Source organism: Dendrobates tinctorius, unplaced genomic scaffold (assembly GCF_039654945.1).
Source record: "Dendrobates tinctorius isolate UK_male_01 unplaced genomic scaffold, ASM3965494v1 ptg000250l, whole genome shotgun sequence".
NCBI classification, from domain to species: Eukaryota; Metazoa; Chordata; class Amphibia; order Anura; family Dendrobatidae; genus Dendrobates; species Dendrobates tinctorius.
In genome coordinates, this window is record NW_027361917.1 from 6929810 (window position 1) to 6956421 (window position 26612).

At 44.6% G+C, this 26612-nt stretch overlaps 1 protein-coding gene across 5 annotated transcripts in view; it reads left to right on the forward strand.

The window, feature by feature from the left end:
* The window catches only part of DZANK1 (double zinc ribbon and ankyrin repeat domains 1), a 114345-nt gene that overhangs the window by 28768 nt on the left and 58965 nt on the right, over nucleotides 1-26612 (forward strand). For all 5 annotated transcript variants that reach the window (XM_073557440.1, XM_073557439.1, XM_073557438.1 and 2 more), the window contains exons 2-5: nucleotides 10663-10788; nucleotides 13756-13909; nucleotides 18312-18429; nucleotides 20051-20141. In XM_073557440.1, coding sequence (XP_073413541.1) covers nucleotides 10680-10788; nucleotides 13756-13909; nucleotides 18312-18429; nucleotides 20051-20141 — 472 coding nt within the window. In that variant the 5' untranslated portion in view covers nucleotides 10663-10679. The remainder of the gene's footprint in view (nucleotides 1-10662; nucleotides 10789-13755; nucleotides 13910-18311; nucleotides 18430-20050; nucleotides 20142-26612) is intronic.

Here is a 26612-nt window from a genome sequence, read left to right on the forward strand (position 1 = left end):
CATCCCTCTCTCAGGGATCTCCTTCCCTCACTCCTCTCTGAGTGACTTCCTCTGACTGACTGACTGACTTGAAATCCTAAACCTTCCCACTCTTTTATGTATTCTCAACTCCACCCACCTCCCAGCACGTTTAGTGTTCCAAGCAGGGAACCACTAAAGGTGCTCTGCTTCTCTCTAAGCAAGGAGCCGTAATGTGGCTTTGCTGAACTACTCTATTGTGTGGGGTGCGAGTGTTGGAGCCTGGTCAGGAGCCTCCAACTTACCTGGATGGTGGGGCACCACACCTTAGGAGAAGGTGCAGTACCTCTGTGGCGACTGAGCCTTAGGGGCGCCACACATACCCTTAGGAACCTGGTTGGATCCTATGGCCAAGGAGTGGAACAATTGCTGTAGCCAAAATAGTTGTAATGAGACACGAGAGGACATTTTCTGACCATAGGTTGTCTTTTAGAAGATTGTCGCAGTGATCCCTTTATGACAAGCCAATCAGAGGTGGGATAGGGGTGGAGGTCACTCTCATAAGTTTGCTTTGGGTTCCTGGTTCATCAAGTTACACTCCTATATAGGCCTGTTGCTGCATAAGTAGACTTTACGTTTTATCTATTTTTATTACAGATTTTCATATTATACAGATTTTGTGTAAAAATCAATTGGGCCATTAACTTCAGCAATTAAAGATGGACCTTGTCCTCTAACATTGATGATTTATCATGAGGATACGTCATCAGTGTCTGATCGGCGAGGGGTGCAACATCCGACACCCCCACCGATCAGCGGTTCTCGGTGTCAACGGTGGCCTTAACTGCTCAGTCTACTCTATATTGGTCGTGGCTGGGTACTGCAGAACCACCCTATATTGATTTTAAAATCAATAGGTGCCGGATGTTTAGAACCCAGCTGGGGCCTCTATTCACAGTGCTATGCAGCTCCATAACTGAGCAGTTCCAGCAGCCTCCACCTGACTGTATATCCAGCCTTAAGTAAGGACTACACCTGACTGTATCCAGCCTTATGTAAGGACTACACCTGACTGTATTCCAGCCTTAGGTAAGGACTGCACCTGACTGTATATCCAGCCTTAGGTAAGGACTACACCTGACTGTTTATCCAGCCTTAGGTAAGGACTACACCTGACTGTATATCTAGCCTTAAGTAAGGATTACACCTGACTATATCTAGCCTTAGGTAAGGATTACACCTGACTGTATATTCAGCCTTAAGTAAGGACTACACCTGACTGTATATTAAGCCTTAGGTAATGATTACACCTGACTATATATCCACCCTTAGGTAAGGCCTACACCTGACTGTAAATTATATCCAGCCTTAGATAAGGACTACACCTGACTGTATATCCAGCCTTAGGTAAGGACTACACCTGACTGTATATCTAGCCTTAAGTAAGGATTACACCTGACTATATCTAGCCTTAGGTAAGGATTACACCTGACTGTATATTCAGCCTTAAGTAAGGACTACACCTGACTGTATATCCAGCCTTAGGTAAGTGGTACACGTGACTTTATATCCAGCCTTAAGTAAGGACTACACCTGACTGTATTTCCAGCCTTAGGTAAGGACTACACCTGACTGTATATCCAGCCTTAGGTAAGTGGTACACGTGACTGTATATCCAGCCTTAAGTAAGGACTACACCTGACTGTATATCCAGCCTTAGGTAAGGACTACACCTGACTGTATATCCAGCCTTAAGTAAGGACTACACCTGACTGTATATCCAGCCTTAAGTAAGAACTCCACCTGACTTTGGCAGCAATACGTTGCGTGACCAATGTTCACAAGATGTCGCTGATACATCACAGCACAATACCAGAGAATGCATTCTCATTGTTACCCTGAATTTGCAATGGCCGCGACAAGCACGTTGCAAAAAGCTGGATTTTTTTTTAGACTTACTTGTGACGGGTGCAGTTCTTAGCTGGTCACACCGCAGTTGCAGGAAAGAGTGATCTTTGGCTGTGTCACCTGTGTCGTGGCCCCAGTCGTGGCCCCAGTGTAAATCATGGATTTATGGATTTTCATATCATCTCATTGTCCCTGATGTATAACATCCAGCCCCTCACCCTGAAGTCTGCCTGTACTAAGATTTGTGACCGCATGGCTTGTGGTAAAGAGCTCACTGATACCACCGTAGTCCTGTAGAAGGATTTCACTAGTCAATTTGTGAAGTTTCTTCCTTTTCTTACTTCCAACTTCTTCTGGCGTTATAGGGGATGTCCAGGTTTATCACGAAAGCTTGTAGTCTCTCTCTGATCACTAAGTGTATATGAACTGCGCTTGCTGTGATGATATCCTGATGCGCAAGTTTAGCCAAAATGTGGCCGCAAGTATGCATATCTCATACCTACGGTTACGTGACCACCTGCTCTCACAGTGGGCAGCACTGTGAGGATTCACATAGAGACTGCTGACTTAAGTTAAAAAAAAAAGAAAAAAAAACCTGGACCACCCCTTTACAATCAGCACAAAAACTGTGGCAAGAAGTTTATGGCATTGGTTTCCATGGCTCTATTATTTAGTATTCCACCTTTGGCTATTATGACCTGCTGAAAATGGTATATATCCAGACACCAAGTTCTGGTAGTGTTCCTGGAGACTCTTATTTTATTCCTCCTGGGCAATGGCCTCCTGTACACTAATTTTCTTGCGATTGTATGATGCAACTACCTTCAAATTCCACCAAAAATTTTCCGTGGGTTTCAGGTAAGACAACTGATTGCCACTCCAGATTCTTCCAGGATGCTTCTGAAATTAAAGGAGTTGTCCACTACTAGGACAACCCCTTCTTGATCAAAATGTTTTGCCCCAATAAAATAATAAAGCTTATGCTCACCTCCCGTGCCGGCGTAGTTCCAGCGGTGTCGGCACTCCCTCCCCCCGGTCTCTCATGCGGTTTTGTGACAAGTGATGCCGGCGCCCAATCAGCCGTCGTCACTGTCTCTGCCTTCGGACAAAAATGAATATGAAGAGGAAGTCCTGGCTGTAGCTGATCCCTGGCTTCCTCTTCATGCTCAATTCATATGAAGGCAGGGACAGTGACACAAGCGCTCATTGGGTGCCGACGTCACGTGTCACAACATCACACTATAGCCATGGGAAACGAGGTACCAACACCATAGGAACAGGTCGGCACGAGAGGTGAGTATAGGTTTATCATTTTTTGGGAACCAAGCGAGGGGTATGAGAAGAAGTTGTCCAAGAAGTGGATAACTTCTTTAAGCCATGTTGGACTTTGAGGTATGCTTGTTATCATTGTCCTGTACACGGGGCCAGTTGATGCTTCAGCTTCATGATATCATATCTTCTCCAAGTATATCCTGATATCTGAATCTATCTTGCCCTTCACACGGTACAGGTTTTCAGTGCTAGATGGGACAAAAGCAGCCTCAGAGAATCACCAAGCCACCGCCATGGTTAAAGGCAGGCATCTCCATGCTTTACTGTAGCCATCACTGTCCCCCCTAGCATGCTTCATTGTGGGCATCATCAAGCCACCACCATTCTTCACTTTTGACATCATTGACCCACCATTATACTTCAATGTATGTATCACCAAGCCACTGCCACGCTTCACTGTAAGCATCTTTTAGTCACCACTGCTTCGTTATCATCATCACTACGCCACTGCCATGCTTCACTGTATGAATCACCAAGTCACTGCCATGCTTTACTGTAGCCAAGGTGTTCTTTTCCGTGTATGTGTAATTCTTCCTCCTCCAGTCATAGTTTCAGTTTAGCTTCATTGCTCTTCAAAACAGAATCTCATTACTTGTTCAGCTTATTTACATGGTTTTGAGCATATTGTAGCTGACTGTTATTGTACTTTTGGGTCAATAGAGGTATATGTCAAGGATTCAGGCATGGAGACCTCCAGAGTTTAGTATGGACCTTACTGTGAAATTTAAATGAGAAATGGGCTAATATACCTCAGGAGCCAGATGCTAGTGTTACATTTTCAGCACATTATAACAACCAAAGGTGAAACTAAGTACTAAATACGCTTGTTATAAATTGGTGAATAATTCTGAGACTGCAGTAGTCATTACAAGTGGCATTTTGTGATGATTGTGGAGAAACCACTAGTTATATAGTTGTGTTGAGCTATGTACATGGTTTTTGTTTCATTGTTTGTTTTAAAACAGCAAAAAGCTTATACATTTTACCTATAATTTGCAATTATATAATTGTAATAACTTTGTAATGGGGGTGTAATAACTCTGACTGCACCTGTAGATGAGATATGTGTAGTGAAACCTCCACCAGGGGGAGCTGGTGAGGGAAGAGAGGTTATACACTAAGAGCAGCAACCCTGAGCAACAGCACAGGTGCCACAGGTAACGAGAGAGAATAGTCAGACGAACCGAGTCAGAAACTAACAGGAGCAGACGTACCAGAAGGAGCAGCAATACACGTAGTCAAAATACCAAAGCCGAGAGTCAGAAAGCCAGAACATGAGCACAGGGTCCAAAACGTGAGACGAAATACGTGGTCGGGGTACAAGCCAGGGAGTCAGATGCCAGAGAGGGAACGTAACAGCAGAAACAAATACCAAGAGACGGGGTCAGAAATCAGTCCAGGTCATACACGTGAATATCAGTCCAAGGCAGGAGGATCACCAGGGTACAAGGGTCAGCGGCTCTAAACTGCAAGCTTGAGCTATCACTAACACTGGTCAGCAGGCTGTGAGGGATTGAAATAGCCCAGCTAGCTCCAGAACGAGGCTGAGGAGATTAACCCCCGCATGACCAGTCCGGAGTGAAGACAGCAGAAGATAAACTCTGGACTGGACCATGACAGTACCCCCCTCTCAATGGGGGGCCACTGGACCCCCAGGCTTCCCTGGATGACGAGCGTGAAAGGCCCGGACCAACCGATCCGCATGGACCGAACGCGCCGGCACCCATGACCGATCCTCAGGACCGCATCCTTTCCAATGGACAAAGTACTGAAGTGAACGACGGAGCATGCGAGAATCCACCACCTGTTCCACCTCATACTCGGTCTGACCATCTACCATAACAGGCGGCGAGTGCGAGGGAGACTCATCAGAGGAAGGCACCGATGGCTTCAGAAGCGCTTTATGGAACACATTAGGAATCCGTAATGATGGAGGCAACCGCAGGCGAAAGACCACAGGATTAATCACCTCTAAAATCTCATACGGACCAATAAACTTGGGACCCAACTTAGCAGAGGGAATTCTCAGCCTTATGTTTTTGGTGGATAGCCATACCTTATCCCCCACCTGATAAGTCGGCCCCACCGAGCGTCGTTTATCTGCAAAAAACTTATATTTGCCCTGAGCCTCCCCAATGTTTCTCTGAACTTCCCTCCAAACCTCCTCCAACCGCAAAAAGGCTGAATCAGCCCCTGGACACTCCGAATCTAGTCTGGAGAATTCACCAAAATGAGGGTGAAACCCATAGTTGCAGAAGAAAGGAGAAGTACCAGTAGACTGATTGACACGATTATTGAAGGCGAATTCCGCCATAGGTATCATAGAGCACCAATCATCCTGTCTGGATGTGACAAGACACCGCAGGATCTGCTCTAAAGACTGATTGGTCCTTTCAGTCTGACCATTGGTCTCGGGATGGTAGGCCGATGAAAAGGTCAGACTGATGCCCAGCCTTTTACAAAAAGCTCTCCAGAATTTTGACACCCCTCTATCAGACACCACACTGACAGGCACACCATGCAACCGAATCACATGCTCAATGAATAGCTTAGATAGAGTCTCAGCATTAGGAAGGCCCGTTAAGGGTACAAAATGTGCTTGTTTACTGAACCTATCCACAACTACCCAGATCACGGTTTTGCCATTAGAGGGTGGGAGATCGGTGATAAAATCCATGGACAGGTGAGTCCACGGTCTATCCGGAATTGGCAGTGGCACCAATTCCCCGGCCGGCCGGTTGTGGGAGGCTTTAGCGCGGGCACAAGTTTCACAGGAGGACACAAAACCAGTGACGTCAGAAGTCAACGAGAGCCACCAGAACAGCCTAGTGATGGCTTACGAGTGGCCGAGATTCCTGGATGCCCACTCAGAGCCGAGTCGTGGAACTCCCGAAGCACCCTTAACCGATACTGGACAGGCACAAAGAGCTTATTTTCAGGTATGGATGGGGGAGCTAGAGATTGGGCCTCAAAAACCTCCTGCTCCAATCTCTGGGACACCAAGGCCACCACCACCCCGCGCTGAAGAATGGAGGAAGGAGGCTCCGGAGGCGATACTGGATCTAGGCTGCGAGACAAGGCATCCGCCTTCACATTCTTGGAACCTGGTCTGAAAGTGATGGAAAACTGAAATCGGGAAAAAAAAAGTGACCACCTTGCCTGTCTCGGAGTCAGACGTTTGGCGGATTCGATGTAAGACAGATTCTTGTGATCTGTAATGACAGTGATACGATGGACAGCCCCCTCCAAAAAATGCCTCCATTCTTCAAAAGCCAATTTAATGGCCAACAACTCTCGGTTACCCACATCATAATTCCTTTCAGCAGAGGAAAATTTTTTAGAAAAGAAGGCACAGGGTCTTAAGTTAGTTAATGTGGTGGGCCCCTGGGACAACACAGCCCCCACTCCCACCTCAGAGGCATCCACTTCTACAATGAATGGTTTAGACAAGTCAGGTTGCACCAGTACCGGAGCAGTCATGAAACGTTCTTTTAACAAAGAAAACGCCGCCACAGCTGGAGCTGACCAGTTTTTAAGATCCGCTCCCTTTTGGGTGAGATCAGTGAGGGGTTTGACCACTTGAGAGAACCCCTTGATGAATTTTCTGTAATAATTTGTGAAACCCAGAAATCGCTGAAGACCCTTGAGATCTCTGGGTTGCACCCAATCCACAATGGCCTGTACCTTCCTAGGGTCCATACGAAACCCCTCAGCGGACAGGATGACCCCTAGAAAGGACACTTCTTGAGTAAAAAATGAACACTTCTCCAATTTGGCAAAGAGTGAGTTCTCCCTGAGCCTCTGGAGAACCGCATGAAGATGACCCATATGACTTTGTCTATCAGAAGAATATATAAGTATATCGTCAAGATAAACAACTACAAACCGTCCAATAAAATCAGAAAAAACATGGTTAATGAAATTCTGGAATACCGCTGGTGCAGTAGTCAAACCGAAGGGCATAACCAAATTTTCAAACAGACCCTCAGAGGTGAGAAACGCAGTTTTCCATTCATCCCCCTCCCGCATACGGATGAGATTGTATGCTCCCCTGAGGTCCAACTTAGAGAACCACCTGGCCCCGACAATTGATTGTACAAATCAGGTATCAGTGGGAGAGGGTAGGCGTTTCTTATGGTTATTTTATTCAGTTCTCGAAAATCGAGGCATGGGCGTAAACCACCATCCTTCTTTTTTACAAAAAAGAACCCCGCTGCCACGGGAGAGACAGATGGCCGTATATGCCCTTTACGGAGGCTCTCAGAGATATACTCCTTCATAGCAGCCCACTCAGGGCCGGAGAGATTGTACAGCCGGGCTTTGGGCAATTTGGCACCGGGAACAAGATCCACGGCACAATCGAATGGGCGGTGTGGTGGTAGAACCTCAGCCTCCTTTTCGGAGAACACATCCTTAAAACCCTTTAGGTACTCCGGAATACCCTCCAGGTTGACGGATGACATAGACACAGTAGCAAGACAATTTTCAGAACACCTAGGTCCCCATTTAACAATATCCCGGGACCCCCAGTCAATAACGGGGGTTATGCCGTTGCAACCAGGGAAACCCTAAGGCTGAGTTCACACGTGGCGTTTTTTTCGCGTTTCCGCGGCAGTTTTAACCGCGCGATTTTGCCGCGAAAACGCGAAAAATAAGCATCCCATGCATTCCTATGGGATTCCGCAATGCTGTACTAATGCTGCGGTTTTTACCGCGGCGGAATCGCTTTGCGGTAAAAACCGCAGCATGCTCATTAATTTGCGGAATCGCGGCGATCCCGCACCCATAGGAATGCATTGTTCCGCTTATTTCCCGCATGTGGCTGTGCACACCATGCGGAAAGTAAGCAGAACAATTGCGGATGGTACCCATGGTCCGGAGGAGAGAAGACTGTCCTCCGGGCTTTGGGTACCATATCCCTGTAAAAAATAGAATTTAAAAATAAAAAATATTGTTATTCTCACCCTCCGACGTCCCGCGCAGCCTTCCCGCTTCTCTTCACGCTCTCGTTCCCAGTAGTCCTTTGCGAAAATGCTCGCGATGACGTCCCTTCTCGCGGGATCGCGAAGTCTCGCGGTCATTCGCGCAACGTCATCGCGAATGACCGCGAGACGTCGCGATCCCGCGAGAACTGACGTCATCGCGGGCATTTTCGCAAAGGATTACTGGGAACGGATGCGCGGGACGTCGGAGGGTGAGAATAACACTATTTTTTATTTTTTTTTACATTCTATCTTTTACTACTGATGCTGCATAGGCAGCCTCAGTAGTAAAAAGTTGGTCACACTCGTCAAACACTATGTTTGACGAGTGTGACCAACCTGTCAATCAGTTCTCCAAGCGATGCTCCAGATCGCTTGGAAAACGCTAGCATTTTGCAAGCTAAATACGCTTGCAAAATGCTAGTTTTTCCGTGGGAAAATTTAAAATGCGATTTTCCCGCGGACTGGAATTCCGGAATTCTCACGGTAATTTCCGCGAGAATTCCGGTACGTGTGCACTTAACCTAACACCAGGCCAGCAGGGAGGTTATCCAAAACAAAGCATGACATGCGCTCCTGGTGTAGGGCCCCCACCCTGAGGGTAAATTCTTTAGAACTGAAATGGAGACCATCCTTAGTGAGAGGTGTAGAATCAATAGCCACAATTTTTAAGGGAGTCTCCAACCTAACTGTCCCTAATCTACAGCGAGCAACCAGCTTAGTGTCAATCAGGTTCAGAGATGACCCACAGTCTACAAAAGCCGAAGTATGGAAAAAGCCGTTCTCAACACCAAGTTCCACCTTTAGCAGTACTCTTGAAAAGGAAGAAAAAGGTACCTGAGAGTCTGGGTGACCTCCACGATTATCACCCAGACTCAGCCGCTTGTTAGTCGGAGGACAGGAGGGGCAGTCTTTTTTCCAATGTCCGGGATCTCCGCAGTAAAAACACAATTTTCCATCACGTCGCTGTCTCCTCTCTTTCTCCTGGGGGTTGGTGGCTCCCACCTCCATAGGTTCAGATGGAAGCAAAACATCAGGGTTAGCAGGGAAAAACGGAACCCCTCGCTGAGTAACACCTCTCTCCCGCAGTCTCCGATCCATACGGATAGCCTGAGTCATAGCCTCCTCCAATGAACTGGGAGGTGGATGGAGAGCCAGAGCGTCCTTCAAGCAATCCGACAGTCCCTTCCTGAACAGACATCTCAGTGCAGAGTCGTCCAAGGACACCTCAGTGGACCATCGACGGAATTCGGAGCTGTACCATTCGGCTGAGTGCTTCCCTTGCCCCAGACCCAAAATAGTGTCCTCTGCCACCCTAACACGGTCCGGTTCGTCATAGATAAGTCCTAGGGCCTCAAAGAACCTATCTACTGACATCCGTTCAGGGGCAGTAGGGGGCAATGAAAAAGCCCAGGATTGGGGACCCTCCCTAAGTAAGGAGATAACAATCCCCACCCGCTGAGTCTCATCCCCAGATGATCGGGGTCTAAGAGAAAACCATAATTTACAACTCTCCTTGAATATATGAAATTTATCTTTTTCACCAGAAAATGTGTCAGGAAGTTTAACTGAGGGTTCAGGAGAGTGCAAAATAACATCTACAGAGTCACCTGGTGGACAAACAATATGAGAGGTGTTTCCCTGCATGGTCTTAATAGTCTCAGTCAGTTCTTTCTGTAAGTGGGTCTGAGACATGACAAGGGACTGATGATTCACAGAAAAGTCCTGCGCCATCTGTGTCAAACTGGACACTTGATCTGCCAAGTTATGCAGCAGATCCATGGCCAGAGAAAAAAAAAAAGCAAAATCCCGTTTAAATGTGTGGTTAGTGATAATGTATTGAAACCTCCACCAGGGGGAGCTGGTGAGGGAAGAGAGGTTATACACTAAGAGCAGCAACCCTGAGCAACAGCACAGGTGCCACAGGTAACGAGAGAGAATAGTCAGACGAACCGAGTCAGAAACTAACAGGAGCAGACGTACCAGAAGGAGCAGCAGTACACGTAGTCAAAATACCAAGCCGAGAGTCAGAAAGCCAGAACATGAGCACAGGGTCCAAAACGTGAGACGAAATACGTGGTCGGGGTACAAGCCAGGGAGTCAGATGCCAGAGAGGGAACGTAACAGCAGAAACAAATACCAAGAGACGGGGTCAGAAATCAGTCCGGGTCATACACGTGAATATCAGTCCAAGGCAGGAGGATCACCAGGGTACAAAGGTCAGCGGCTCTAAACTGCAAGCTTGAGCTATCACTAACACTGGTCAGCAGGCTGTGAGGGATTGAAATAGCCCAGCTAGCTCCAGAACGAGGCTGAGGAGATTAACCCCGCATGACCAGTCCGGAGTGAAGACAGCAGAAGCTAAACTCCGGACTGGACCATGACAATATGAGATTTTGTTTCACTGTGACCCTTTTTGCCTGTCATGTGTATAATGGCGCGTATTATGTCACGTATATAATGCTGATGTTATTTTCTGCAGGTCCTCTCTTCAAAAGAATGACAGCAGGCTCTATATGTGTACCACAAGTTATTCCACTCCGTGTTCCTGTACCCGGCAAAGGGAAGTATGATGTAGACACAAACACTCCAATTGAAATCAAATCAGGTATGAATTGAAAGAGAATTGACATTGGAATATTTTTTTGTTCCTTTTTTCATTTGTTTATTAATTATTATTGTATTTAAAAGTAATCAGTCGGCAGGATTTTGCCCTCAAAACTATTTATATGTGCATGTAGCTCTTTTAAACACAAGTCCAGCAATCCTTTACATGTTCAGTCTGTTCCTCCTTTACTGAGAAATAAGTGTTCAAATAGATATGCAAATGAGACTGAGGAGCCATGTTAGATTGGAAGCCTCTGTCACTCCAGCTCTATTGCCTGCCCTCCTATGTTCTCCTGCTTTATTGATGACTCCTTTGTCTGAAGTCACACAGCACAGAGGCTGTCAATCAACCATGAGGAGATGGCTCTGAGCAGTGAACAGAGCTGGAGTGGCAGGCAGCGGCTTCAGATCTACTATAGCTCTTCAGCCTCATTTGAATATACAGCTCTGGCAAAAAAACTAAGAGACCACCACATCAAAACCCTGTCATGGCCAGCTCATTCTCCAGACCTGAACCCCATTGAAAACCTATGGAATGTAATAAAGAGGAAGATGGATAGTCACAAGCCATCAAACAAAGTGGAACTGTATAAAGGTAACCCAAAAGCAGTGTGAAAGACTGGTGAAAAGCATGCCAAGACGCATGAAAGCTGTGATTAAAAATCATGGTTATTCCACAGAATATTGATTTCTGAACTCTTCCTGAGTTAAAACATTAGTATTGTTGTTTCTAAATGATTTTGAACTTGTTTTCTTTGCATTATTTGAGATCTGAAAGCTCTTTTGTTGTTGTTTATTTTTTAATTTTGACCATTTTTCTTTGTCAGAAAAAAATACAAAATTTAGTGCTTGGAAATTTGGAGACATGTTGTCAGAAGTTTATAGAATAAAAGAGCAATTTACATTTTACTCAAAAATATACTAATAAAGAGAAAAATCAGACAAACTGAACATTTGGAAGTGGTCTCTTAAATTTTGCCAGAGCCTTATATTCAAATGCTGATTTCTCTGTAATGAAAGAACAGACTGAACATATAAAGGTATTTTGGCTTTGAAAGAGCTACATACACATATAAATAGTTTGGGGTGAGTAATATTATTGACAGAAACCCTTTAAAGGATAGCTAAGTCTTTATATAGTTTTTGATCTGTTATTCCGGTGGCTCAGTCTGTACACCGCTCTCATTCAAGCATAAACTAAGTGTTTCTGCCGCTTGGTTTCAGCTACTAGTGGCATCTCAACACCTGGCTCCACCTAAGCAGGTGCCAATACATTAGAAATTATTTAAAAATGTAGCTACCCTGTAAATTACATATAGAAATGTTATTTCAAACGAAAATATGTAAAGAAGGTTTTTGTCAAGTTATCAGTGCTTGAAACATAATACCAGAAGCATGAAGTCATTCTTCTGTCCCCATGGCAACACTTCCTGCAGTTGCTCTAATCTTGTTCAACCTTTGTCAAAGCCCACACTTATACTCAAATAGTCGCTGCTATTCTCAAGGATTTATATAAACACTTTAATAGTCTTACCATGTCTGTACACCTGGCAACAAAAAAACTTTATCTAACATTGATCTGAAAGAGAAAATGGCTGCCAAACCTGTAGTGGACCTTCAACTCGTAACATAAAAATTAGAGGAAAAACGACGCACATGTTCCTTAAAAATTAAATGGGAAAGTCTGTCTTCACTGAATACTGATTGTACCTCAGAATTGAGAATTTTGATGGTAACTGATCAATTTTGTAACTCCCAAAAAACTAAAAGTATGTCATCTATGTAGCAACCATAACAAATTAGGTGGTAGGAAAAATAGTTATTAGTTAAAAAAAAAAAGTAACGCACCTGCTGCCAGCAAACAAATAAAATTCCAATAAAGAAGAAAACGGATGGCACTCACCGGTAAAAGTCGCTTTTTATTCCAACATTTTAAAACATCAGCGTCGGGAGGAAGGAAGCAGGAGTGGAGGAGACGATGGCCGTTTCACGCTGCCGTGGCGCTTCTATGGCCGTCATCTCCTCCATTCCTGCTCCCATCCTCCCTACGCCGATGTTTTAAAATGTTGGAATAAAAAGTGACTTTTACCTGTGCTTGCCATCCGTTTTCTTCTTTATTGGAATCCATTGTGGCTGCTCGATTTGGAGAGGCACCCTGGCTTATGGAGCACATATTGCTGAACGCATAATTGCGGCTTTACTGCATGACACCTGTGCAGAGAGTTGATTCCCTCGCTGTGCGGACCTTTACTTCTTTGCTAACGATGAGGATAAGTGTGACCCCATCGCGGCTCCCTGAATTTGTAAAAATAATTATCGATAAACAAAAAAAATGCCGTAATAAATCATTAACTATTAACAAAAAATATTTTAATTCATGAGAATATGTGAACAGTGGTTATTCAGATGGTGTTGCAATGCAATTAATCCTTTTTCATAAGGGATGACTGCCAGACAGCTGAATGGCCTGAATTCTAAGGATGATTTACCATTCATTTATTGATCTACATGGTAGTAATAATTTGTGTATATTATATACGATACTCTACATTTCAACTGTTATTAATTATTATTTAATGGGTCCACATGTGATTGGCTGCTTTGGTTTTAAATACGGTTCTTTTCCCAAGATACCATGTTTCACAATACGATTAGGGGCATAGTAACACCAGGAACGTGTTAGTGAATTTATCATGTCATCGACATTTATTATTGTATTTTTTACCAGGCACATTCAATAAAGAAGATAATTTTTAAGAAACACAGATGGGCCCTTTTCCCACATTTTTTTCATATTCACAAGTGTTGGTATGCATGGTAATTTGGATCCACCCTGATAACACTGAACCTTGTTGAGCGCAGCTTGTGAAACAATATCAAAGAGATGACATATTAGATTCACTGCACGTTTTCTCACGTGGTAGGAACTCCAGTAATACTTCTGTTTTCCTCTTTCACATACACCAAGATACACCAGATGTTTCCATATTCTATACACTTGATGGGAACAAGCCAGACGTCTTAAAGAAAACCAGTCACCTTGAAAACACCACAGTGAAATATCGAGGGCCTTTTACATTACCGGATGGTAAAATAACCCTTAAGGCTGTGGCTGTCAGCAGGTAAGTTACCACATGAACACATTGCTACCTTAATGATAGAAAAACATCCAGTTTTATATATCACAGGTACCTACTATTAACCTGCGGACCACAAATTATCTAGCAGCATAAACTAAGTCTCAAAAAGTCACAATTTGCGCAAAACTAGTAAAAAGTAGCAAATGGTACACAACTTCACATTTTTTTCACCATGCTTTTGAAAAGTTGAAAAATTGGACGTGATGTACCTGTATGGAGGAAATGGGGGTCCATTGACTGTTAGGCCTCGTGCAGGCGACCATTTTAATTGGACGAGTGCTATCCGTGACTTTGACGGATGGAACTTGTTCTCATATTATTCTATGATGCTGTGCACATATCCGAATTCTTCTAAATCAGACCGAGTGGTCACAAGAAAAGAATCGCATCATGTCAGATTTGCTTTTGAGAATAGGTTGACACTCGTCCACTCATGTCTATAGATCCGTGAAAAAAATCGGACCACACTTGGATGACATCAATTTTTATGGACTGACATAACGGAGTAGGTAAAGACACGGTTTCTTTTTCACTCCACCACCGAGAAAATCAGATCCTACTCTGATCACACAATCACCAGATAAATATCAAAGACTGACAATCATTTCTGGATCGCCCGCCAGGGCCGTGGGGTACTCGGAGCCGGGCCCGTTGATGTCAGTGGGAGTAGTCACAGCGGCGGGGACCCGGTCCATGGCCCTGGGCGTCCATGTAAAAGGGGGGTAGAGTGATGGGGATAAAGTTTGTAAGTGAATGATTCGTGACGCCACCTGTGGTGCTCGGCAATGAAGATGTTAAGCCAACGCTGCAGACAGATCCTCTGGGACAGATGGTGTGGTGCAGCAATGATGTTATGGCCCTCCACAGGTAGGGCTGTAGTCCCAGGGCAGTGTAGATGAAGAGATAGTGAAGAGACGTACAGTTGTGGCCAAAAGTATTGACACCCCTGCAATTCTGTCAGATAATATTCAGTTTCTTCCTGAAAATGATTGCAAACACAAATTCTTTGGTATTATTATCTTCATTTAATTTGTCTTAAATGAAAAAACACAAAAAGAATTGTCCTAAAGCCAAATTGGATATAATTCCACACCAAACATAAAAAAGAGGGTGGACAAAAGTATTGGCACTGTTCGAAAAATCATGTGATGCTTCTCTAATTTGTGTAATTAACAGCACCTGTAACTTACCTGTGGCACCTAACAGGTGTAGGCAATAACTAAATCACACTTGCAGCCAGTTGCCATGGATTAAAGTTGACTCAACCTCTGTCCTGTGTCCTTGTGTGTACCACATTGAGCATGGAGAAAAGAAAGAAGACCAAAGAACTGTCTGAGGACTTGAGAAACCAAATTGTGAGGAAGCATGAGCAATCTCAAGGCTACAAGTCCATCTCCAAAGACCTGAATGTTCCTGTGTCTACCGTGCGCAGTCTCATCAAGAAGTTTAAAGCCCATGGCACTGTGGCTAACCTCCCTAGATGTGGAAGGAAAAGAAAAATTGACAAGAGATTTCAACGCAAGATTGTGCGGATGTTGGATAAAGAACCTCGACTAACATCCAAACAAGTTCAAGCTGCCCTGGAGTCCGAGGGTTCAACAGTGTCAACCCGTACTATCCGCCGGCGTCTGAATGAAAAGGGACTGTATGGTAGGAGACCCAGGAAGACCCCACTTCTTACCCCGAGACATAAAAAAGCCAGGCTGGAGTTTGCCAAAACTTACCTGAAAAAGCCTAAAACGTTTTGGAAGAATGTTCTCTGGTCAGATGAGACAAAAGTAGAGCTTTTTGGGCAAAGGCATCAACATAGAGTTTACAGGAGAAAAAAAAGAGGCATTCAAAGAAAAGAACACGGTCGCTACAGTCAAACATGGCGGAGGTTCCCTGATGTTTTGGAGTTGCTTTGCTGCCTCTGGCACTGGACTGCTTGACCGTGTGCATGGCATTATGAAGTCTGAAGACTACCAACAAATTTTGCAGCATAATGTAGGGCCCAGTGTGAGAAAGCTGGGTCTCCCTCAGAGGTCATGGGTCTTCCAGCAGGACAATGACCCAAAACACACTTCAAAAAGCACTAGAAAATGGTTTGAAAGAAAGCACTGGAGACTTCTAAGGTGGCCAGCAATGAGTCCAGACCTGAATCCCATAGAACACCTGTGGAGAGATCTAAAAATGGCAGTTTGGAGAAGGCACCCTTCAAATATCAGGGACCTGGAGCAGTTTGCCAAAGAAGAATGGTCTAAAATTCCAGCAGAGCATTGTAAGAAACTCATTGATGGTTACCGGAAGCGGTTGGTCGCAGTTATTTTGGCTAAAGGTTGTGCAACCAAGTATTAGGCTGAGGGTGCCAATACTTTTGTCTGGCCCATTTTTGGAGTTTTGTGTGAAATGATCAATGTTTTGCTTTTTGCTTCATTCTCTTTTGTGTTTTTTCATTTAAGACAAATTAAATGAAGATAATAATACCAAAGAATTTGTGTTTGCAATTATTTTCAGGAAGAAACTGAGTATTATCTGACAGAATTGCAGGGGTGTCAATACTTTTGGCCACAACTGTAGATGGTGCAGTGTTAAGCACAGCGATGTAGCAGTGCTGAGTGTGTTGGCGCAGGAATAAGTGGAGGACACCAGGGCATGTAGTTCCAAAGCTTTACTCACAGTCTGTTGTGCGTACAGGTGCCCGCATCCGTGCCGTGTCCTCCAGGTCAGGAGCTCAGCCAACTTCCAGGCAAGATGAAGTACTCCGTTCCAACACTCCGCCAACATGTGCCTTTCCTGAACGTCTCCCTTCTAGCGCCTATTTGAAGCACTCACAGTACTGAGTTACACTGGAGTTCCTCCTTTCAGATGTTCTTAGAACTCTACTTGTATGGCAGACAGCTGTAGCCTGCTTCGGGGACTCATTGCTACTAAGTCCCGACTCACTCACGTTGCTGTTGTGCCCCCAAGTCTTGTGTGGGAATAAAGTGGTGAGAACTTCTATTCCTCCAGTGTCTGCTGCAGGACCATTAGTATCCATACAACCTCGGGGACCAGACCCCGGCCATGCGCTTAGAACTTGAGGAAGGGCTCTGCTCTAACCCTAATCCTTAGTTCTCTTCTTCTCCTTTCGTTCCATACAAAACTATCTTTCTTATGGAGAATTAGGCTTTCTGAATATCTCTTTCCTGTGCCAGCAGACTCAGGTCACTGAAGTCTGCTGCAGCACTTCCTTCCATCCATCCCACTCAGGGGATCTCCTCTCACAGACTGACCTAGTCCTAATAATCTCCCGCTCTCTTGTGCAGACTAAGCTCCACCCACCTCCCAGCACTCTTCATGTTCCATGCAGGGAGCCACCAAAGGTGCTTTGCTACACTGCTAAGTTGTGTGGGATGCAGGTGTTGGAGTGTGGTCAGGTGTCTCCACCTTACCTGGATGGTGGGGTACCACACCTCAGGAGGAGGTGCAGTACGTCTGTGGCGACTGAACCCTCAGGGGTGCCACATACCCCCGTTAAACACAGCACGTACGCTGGCTGCAAGTGAAACAAAGATATTACAAATAAAGAACATACAAAATTTTTGAAATGCTTGATAAACAGTTCTTAAACTAAACTTCCCAATATGGGAGGCATTGACTCTTGAACGTTGCAGAACAACTTAACTTACTATCTGTAATGTTATATATTACCTAATTTTAAGTGCTATTTTAAAGTAATTATTGCTAATAAGTTTACTACCAGTTCAAGTATTATCATTAACACAATTCTCTTCTGTTATTCACATTTTCATATTCTACTGTCTCTGCTAGACCATGGGTGACAACCGAGTACTCCTGGTTCGTCACCGGAATTCAAATCTTTATTCCAAATCTTTATTCAAAGCTTCACATCTTTATTACTAAATTCTGTAAAATATTAATTCCTAATCCGATACCTAGATATTACTATTAGCTAAACTCTATAGAAAATCTGTTCCATTGTTATCAACATTTTCATAAGGCACATTATACAATACTTCACATTAAGACATCAATAATTCTTGCACGTGCTGGACACCGTTCCCAGAAGGGATTTCTTGCAGTGTCCTTGGGTTGGAGCAATGCTCCAGGTTGAGGTAGTTCCATCTCCGGGTCCCTTCTTTTATTGGTTGAAGACAGGATGAGGAATGTACTAAGTTTGGCTCATCTGGTTTACTGAAACCAGAGGGGCATCACAAAGTCTCATCTTTTCCACAAACTGGTCTGTCATATATTAGCTCTGGAGGTGTGAGAAAGAAGAGAAGACTTTTATATTATTATTAACTTTTATTACTGAACAATGTTTATTTTGTGATGTAGGATTACGACTAACTGGTATTACTGATTAAGTATCTATCTTCATTATTATTGTTCTACTATTTAGAGATGGGCGAGAAAGTGGAACAGTAACTAAAGTTTTCATGGTGGAATACGTTCCTCCAGACGAAGACTCATCCGATGAAGACAACGACGAAAACTTCCTAAAAGAACTTGCTAAACAGGTAAGGTAATAGATGTGAAGTTGTACAATCAATTTTTCTCATGTGTGACAAGCATGCATTGTTTGATCTCCGCAGTGTAGTCTCTGCCACTGCAGTTCCCATATTGTAATATTCTGGGCCTCAGTGATCTACAATGTATGCGTGTGTGAACAGGGAAACACTTGCAGTCTTCATTGCTTTGTTTGAAAAGGGTTTTACAGGCGAGGACATTGCGGCTTGTAAGATTTTCCTTAAATATATTTAATGGATCATCAAGAATTTCTTAATGAAGAAAATTCCTAAAGAAAATTGTGTAGAGACACAGGGTCAGTGGGTGCTCTCGTCCACTGGCCTGGCTGTCTTTAGGAAGTCTGCATGGACCAGGACTCATACCACTGAACGCCCATGCTCTCTCCTCGTGAGCAGAACATTACTCAGACAACACAGAGTGAGGGTAAAACAGTGTGGCAATAATTTATTGATCCACCAGCACACAATTGCATGTAGAACAGTCCCAGCAAATACCAAAGATGGTGCAAATTCCAGAGTCTCACACTTCCACTGACTCACCAGGATTAGAGCTGCTTCCAGGGCCTAATACCCCCACCAGTGGCTCCGCACTTTTGGCAGGGCCCCCACAGAGAGAAGGTAACAACATGCTTAGGAAGCTATGTGAGGTATTTGGCAATGTGACCCGATTGTCCCAACCTGGATTCTTTAAGACATCTCTGGGGTTTCAGTGATGGTCAATGAAGCAGTCCTGTGTTCTTTCAGATGGGGCCGTGGACCCCTAAGCTGACATCCTGTAGAGTCACTTGGACCAGAAGAAAAAGTATCTTTATATAGTTAACAACTGGTCTTCAACCAGTATCCAAAGGTCAGAGAGAGAGAGAGAGAGATGTGAATGAGGCCATCCTACATTGTTTGATTATGTAATCTATGAGTATTTGCATAGTTTTTCCTTCTCTGTTTTGAATGCCAACAAATTGGCTGGCCTGGACAATGCATGTAATCAATATATCAGCAAACTTCATTGTTTAGTGGCCATGCATTACTGTTTTGCAAAGATAACAGAAGATAAAGCGTAGGAGCCAATAATAGAGGTACTTATTCGTCCTACAAGAAGAGTCAATACTTCAGAAAACAGTTTATGATTCTGGGCCTGCTGAATTCATGTGTGGCATAATTAAGAAGAAATGCTGTGTCGTCACAACTTTCTAAACTGGTAAGGTGTTAGATGTGAAGTTGTAAAATTTTTCTTGCGTCTGACAACAGTGGGTCTCGCTGTATGGACCTGTGTATGTAATGATGTGATGGAGCATAAGGGAAATATGACTTCACAGATTGGCAAATAACTAGTGTCCACAGCAGAGTCACCCATGAGAATTGATCTTCTATGTTCACTATACACCATCCAGCTGGTCTAGGGAATTTGTTTAGAGTCGTCTAAAAGTACAGGGAGTCACATTTAAAGTACCCTACTTTTAGTTATTTATGACAATAAATATAGATAAACAATTCCATTACAGGATACAATAAAAAATATTTAATAATAATAATTAATTTTATTTTTTTTGCACCCACACATACCACAGCACTTTAATATTAAATGTTACATTTTTGTACAATCTCTATATTTTAGGATAAAAAAATTTCCCCTACAAAGCCGAAGAAGAAAGATATCACAATACAGAGATCATCAGCCTGGGATCAAACTGCAAAAACTAACGAAGGTACAATTTACTACAAGGAGCCGCAATATATCACGTATTTGTATATGTTTATACAGTCGTGACCAAAAGTTTTAAGACTGACACAAATTAGGGTTTTCACAAAGTATGCTGCTTCATTTTTATCATGGCAATTTGCTTTAACTCCCTAGATTATTATGAAAAATCATCAGAGCTGCAAAATAATGCAAAGTCTTCTATGCCACGAAAATTATCTTAAAGTGAACCTGTCCGCAGGATTGTGCTCAGTAACCTACAGACAGTGTCAGGTTGGCACCGCTATACTGATTAAAATGATGTCAGGGTTTCTGAAATCCGTCTTGTGGTTCTTGTGTAATCAGTGTTAGAAGTTTTCAGTTACTGATATGCCCGTGCTCCGGGGCTGGACTGTAGGCAGGGTCTTATCTTCCTGCTCTAAGCCAGAAAAACCAAGGAAAGATCTGCCCACAGGCCACCCACAGCCCCACCCTCAGCTCCTCCCACAGCCACACCCACAGTTCCGCCCACAGGCTGCCCCGAACCACAAACAGTCTGTTTCTATGATGAGGAACTTGAAACACCAATGCACACCTGTGGGAACGTTTCGGGGACCTCCCCCTTTCTCAAGCCTGCCTTCACGTGAAACGTCACCGTTGGTGTGCTCCCTGTACATAGTCTGACAGCGTCTCTGCTTAGCTGCTGCGCCAAGATAAATCGCTCATTTATCCAATGAGCCTGGATTGTCCACATCTTTGTCCTTGCTGCAACTTTGAAGTTGGAAGCCCGCAATGCAGTTGGGATCTTTCACTATTATCAAGTTTGTCAATTATACGAACAGGCAGCCTATTACACCATGCCTTTGGCACGGCCAATTAGGCTCTAATCTATGGCAGACCTCAAGGCCATTGTTAGTCCCCTAGTTGTCATAGCAATAATAAGTACCCCACAATCACCCTGCGGGGATTCAGTGGTGTGTCAGAGGGAGTGATATCCCTCTGTAACACTCTTTACATGCAACAGTCATTATTGACCATGGCAAGAAAAGAGTTAATTGAGTGCTGCAAACACTGACAGCGTTCAATACCATCTGTTATATGTCTGCTAGTAGGGGAAATAAATGCTGCTAGGCAGCTTTAGACCTAGGATCATGATCCCAAAGTGAATAATTACTTCCTTTTTATGTCCTAATTGGTCCAAACATGTGCAGTTTTATTACTTTCATAAGATACTTTAACCCCTTTCTGACATCAGACGTACCATCCCGTCCATGGGACCCGGGCCCCTATGCCCATGGACGAGATAGTACGTCTAGCGCGATCAGCGGCGCCCACGTGGTGAGCGCCGCTAATCGCGGCCGGGTGTCAGTTGATTATCACAGCTGACACCGGCACTATGTGTCAGAGGAGGTCACGGACCGCCCCCGACACGTTAACCCCTTGAACACCGCGATCAAACACGATCGCGGTGTACCGGGGGTTAAAGGGAAGCATCAGCAGGGAGGGGGCTCCCTCCGTGCTTCCCTGAGCCCCCCACAGCAGCGCGATGTGCAGCGCTGCTGCGGGGGGTTCCTTTCCTGCAGGACCCCGGATCCAAGATGGCGACGGGGACCTTCGGGGGCCTGCAGGGAGCTGGCTTCCTCAGTGCCTGCAAAGCGCAGGCAAGGAGGAAACCTGCACACTGCCTGTGACAGATTGCTGATCTGTCACAGTGATCTGTAATGTGACAGATCAGCGATCTGTCACAGGACAGTGATGTCCCCCCCGGGACAACCTAATAAAGTAAAAAAAAAGTGTAAAAATAATTTTTTTAAAATCGCTAAATAAATTTAAAAAAAAAAAAATCCCTAATAAATTCATTTTTTGGAAATAAAAAAACAATAAAAGTACACATATTTGGCATCGCCGCGACTGTAACGACCTGCCCTATAAAACTGTCCCATTAGTTAACCCTTTTAGCGAACCCCTTAAAAAATGAAAATAAAAAACGAAGCAAAAAATAATGATTTATTATCATACCGCCGAACAAAAAGTGCAATAACGCGTGATCAAAAAGACGCATATAAATATCCATGGCACCGCTGAAAACTTCATCTTGTCCCGCAAAAAACGAGCCGCCACACAGCATCATCAGAGAAAAAATAAAAAAGTTACAGCTCGCAGAATAAAGCAATGCAAAAATAATTATTTTTTATATAAAATTGTTTTTATTGCATAAAAGCGCCAAAACATAAAAAAATTACATAAATGAGGTATCGCTGTAACCGTACTGACCCGAGGAATAAAACCGCTTTATCAATTTTACCGCACGCGGAACGGTGTAAATGCACCCCCCAAAAGAAATTCATGAAACGCTGGTTTTTGTTCATTCTGCGTCCCAAAAACCGGAATAAAAAGCGATCAAAAAAGTCACGTGCCCGAACATGATACCAATAAAAACGTCAACTCGTCCCGCAAAAAATAAGACCTCACATGGCTCAGTGGGTCAAAATATGGAAAAATTATAGCTCTCAATATCTGGTGATGCAAAAACTATTTTTACAATAAAAAGCGTCTTTTAGCGTGTGACAGCTGCCAAAAATAAAAACCGCCATAAATAGTAAATCAAACCCCCCATTATCACCCCCTTAGTTAGGGAAAAATAATAAAATTAAAAAAATGTATTTATTTCCATTTTCCCATTAGGGTTAGGGCTAGGGTTAGGGCTACGGCTAGGGTTAGGGCTGAGCTAGGGTTAGGGGTGTGTTGGGGTTAGGGTTGGAGTTAGAATTGGGGGTTTCCACTGTTTGGGCACATCAGGTGCTCTCCAAACGCAACATTATTATTATTATTTATTTATATAGCACCATTGATTCCATGGTGCTGTACATGAGAAGGGGTTACATACAAATTACAGATATAATAATAATAATAATAATAATCTTTATTTATATAGCGCCAACATATTCCGCAGCGCTTTACAGTTGAACAGTTTCAAACACAACAGTCATAAGTAACAACGTTAACAATACAATAATTAAAGCGAATTAAGATGACCCTGCTCGTGGAGCTTACAATCTACAATGAGGTGGGGGGGATACAAAGCACAGGTTTGTATTTACAATGATGTATTTACAATGACGGTCCAGCCATCTTCAGGGGGTGGGGGTTAGATGGAGATAGTGAATGGGCTACACACACACAAACATGACTTTGATTACTGAATGTGATAGGCCGCTCTGAACAAATGTGTTTTGAGCGAGCGCCTAAAACTATGCAAATTGTGGATGGTCCTAATATTTTGGGGTAGAGCATTCCAGAGGATTGGCGCAGCACGGGAGAAGTCTTGGAGTCGGGAGTGGGAGGTACGGATTAGGGCAGAGGTTAGTCGAAAGTCATTTGCAGAGCGCAGCGGTCGGTTAGGCCGATAGACAGAAATGAGGGAGGAGATGTAAGGGGGTGCCGCACTGTGGAGAGCTTTGTGGGTGAGAACAAGTACTTTGAATTGTACCCTGTAATGAATTGGCAGCCAGTGTAACGACTGGCGAAGAGCGGACGCGTCTGAGAAACGATTAGCCAGATGGACAACCCTGGCTGCTGCATTAAGGATAGACTGGAGAGGGGAGAGTCGAGTGAGAGGGAGGCCAATTAATAGAGCATTACAGTAGTCTAGGCGGGAGTGGATCAGGGCGACAGTGAGAGTTTTTGTTGTTTCCATGGTGAGAAAAGGGCGGATTCTAGAGATGTTCTTTAGGTGTAAGCGGCATGAGCGGGCAAGAGATTGTATATGGGAGGTGAAGGAGAGATCGGAGTCGAACATAACACCCAGACAGCGCACCTGCTGTCGGGGTGTTATTATGGTGCCACCCACAGAGAGGGAAATGTCAGATTTAGGGAGGTTAGTAGATGGTGGGAGCAGAAGAAGTTCAGTTTTGGAGAGGTTGAGTTTCAGATAGAGAGCAGACATGATGTTGGAGACTGCAGACAGACAGTCAGTGGCGTTCTGTAGTACAGCGGAGGTAAGGTCAGGGGATGATGTGTACAGTTGTGTGTCATCAGCATAAAGATGGTACTGAAAGCCAAATCTGCTGATGGTCTGTCCAATTGGGGCTGTATAGAGAGAGAAGAGAAGGGGGCCAAGGACTGAGCCCTGAGGTACCCCAACAGTGAGAGGAAGAGGAGATGAAGTGGAGCCAGAAAACAGAACACTGAAGGAGCGGTCGGAAAGATAGGAGGAGAACCAGGAAAGAGCAGTGTCCTTAATGCCTAGTGACTGGAGCCTAGAGAGTAGGAGAGGATGGTCAACAGTGTCGAAAGCTGCAGAAAGGTCGAGAAGAATGAGCAGAGAATGGTCACCATTACGTTTTGCTGTCAGAAGGTCATTGGTCACTTTGATGAGTGCAGTTTCTGTCGAATGTAGGGGGCGGAAACCGGACTGTGAAGGGTCTAGGAGGGAGTGAGTGGAGAGGTAACGGGTAAGGCGTGAGTATATCAGGCGCTCCAAGAGTTTAGAGATGAAGGGGAGATTGGAGACTGGTCTGTAGTTGTTTGTGCAGGATGGGTCAAGGGTGGGTTTCTTTAGTAATGGAGTAATGATAGAGTGTTTGAAGGAGGAGGGGAAAATGCCAGAGGAGAGGGAGAGATTAAAGATTGTAGTTAGGTGAGTTGTGACGACTGGGGAGAGAGACTGGAGGAGATGTGAGGGAATGGGGTCGGTTGTGCATGTAGTTGGACGAGAAGAGGAGAGGAGCCTGGAGACTTCTTCTTCTGTGATGGGAGCAAATGTGGAGAGTGAGCCAGGGGAAATGCAGGGAGGGATGGGAGTCACTGAACTTGGTGATTGGGAGCGGATTTCCTGACGGATATTGTCTATTTTCTCTATAAAGTGGGAGGCCAGGTCATCAGCGCAAATGTCTGTGATAGGGGCTTGTGCTTTTGGCCTGAGGAGGGAGTGAAAGGTGTCAAAAAGTTTCTTGGGGTTGTTGGATAGTGAGGAGATCAGGGTGGTGAAGTAGGTCTGTTTGGCGAGGTGAAGGGCAGAGTTATATGTCCTTAACATAAATTTGAAGTGTATGAAGTCTTCTGGTGTGCGTGTTTTCCTCCATAAGCGTTCAGCACACCTAGAGCATCGCTGGAGAAATCGGGTTTGCGATGTGAGCCAGGGCTGTTTCACTCTGTGTTTGGAGGTTCTGAGGGTGAGGGGAGCTACTTGGTCAAGGGTGCTTCTAAGAGTGTCATTGAAGTGATGTACAGCCAGATCAGGACAGGACAAAGAAGAGATTGGGGACAATGATGAGTGTAGGGAGTCTGAAAGTGTATGAGGGTTAATGGCTTGTAGATTTCTGACTGAATGGTAGGTAGGAGGGTGCTGGGGTGAGCGAGGATTTGTGAGTGTAAAGGAGAGAATGTTGTGGTCAGAGAGGGGAAGCGGTGAGTTATCTAGGTAGGAGATTGAGCAGAGCCGGGCGAAAACCAGGTCCAGGGTGTTACCGTCTTTGTGTGTTTCAGAGGTTGAGAGCTGAGAGAAGCCTAGAGAAGTGGTTAGTGATAGAAGCTGGGATGCAGATGTGGAAGTGGGGCTGTTAATGGGGATGTTGAAGTCTCCCAGGATAAGGGTTGGTAGTTCTGAGGACATGAAGTGCGGCAGCCAGGCAGAGAAATGGTCCAGGAAGTGGGTGGGTGAGCCTGGGGGCCGGTATATGACCGCTACTCTGAGGGAGAGGGGACGAAAGAGCCTGATGGTGTGGACTTCAAAAGAAGGGAATGAGAGTGATGGAACTGAGGGGATGACCTGGAAAGTGCATTGTGGGGACAGGAGTATGCCGACTCCACCACCAGGTCTATTTGTCGGTCTCGGGGAATGGGAGAATTGTAAGCCACCATGGGAAATGGCAGCAGGAGAGACAGTGTCAGAATCCTGAATCCAGGTTTCCGTGAGGGCCAACAAATTCAGAGAGTTTTTCAGAAAGTAATTGTGTAGGAAAGGAAGCTTGTTGCATACAGACCGTGGATTCCAAAGGGCACAATTGAAAGAAGGAGATGAAGGAGTGCAAGTGATATTAGTAAGATTATTAAGGTTTCGATGTGAGGTAGGGTAGGGGTTGAGGTTGGGGGATGGTGGACCGGGGTTGGGGGAGATGTCCCTTGAAATCAGTAGGAGCAGGAAGATAAAGAGCAAGTAGTTTTTGGAATTGTATGAAGATTTTATGTGCAGTGTGTTTGGGCAAGATGGGCTGAGGCTTTTTAAGAAGGTGAGAAGTGCATGGGAGCTGTACATGGGAGAAGCAAAGAGAGAGGAGCTGATGTATATGAGTCGTGATGGAGGGGGGATTGGTCGGTGAAAGTGGATTGCAAGAGAACATAGGAGGATAGGAATAAAGCACATGGTTAAAAGGGACAGCAGAGTGAGGGTTACCTGACTCCTGTCCTGACTAACTGCCATGTAATAACTGCTGTATCCCGACGCTTATCTTCGTGACGCTTTGCTTCTGTGATGCGTGCACCCCCACATGCGTGCACC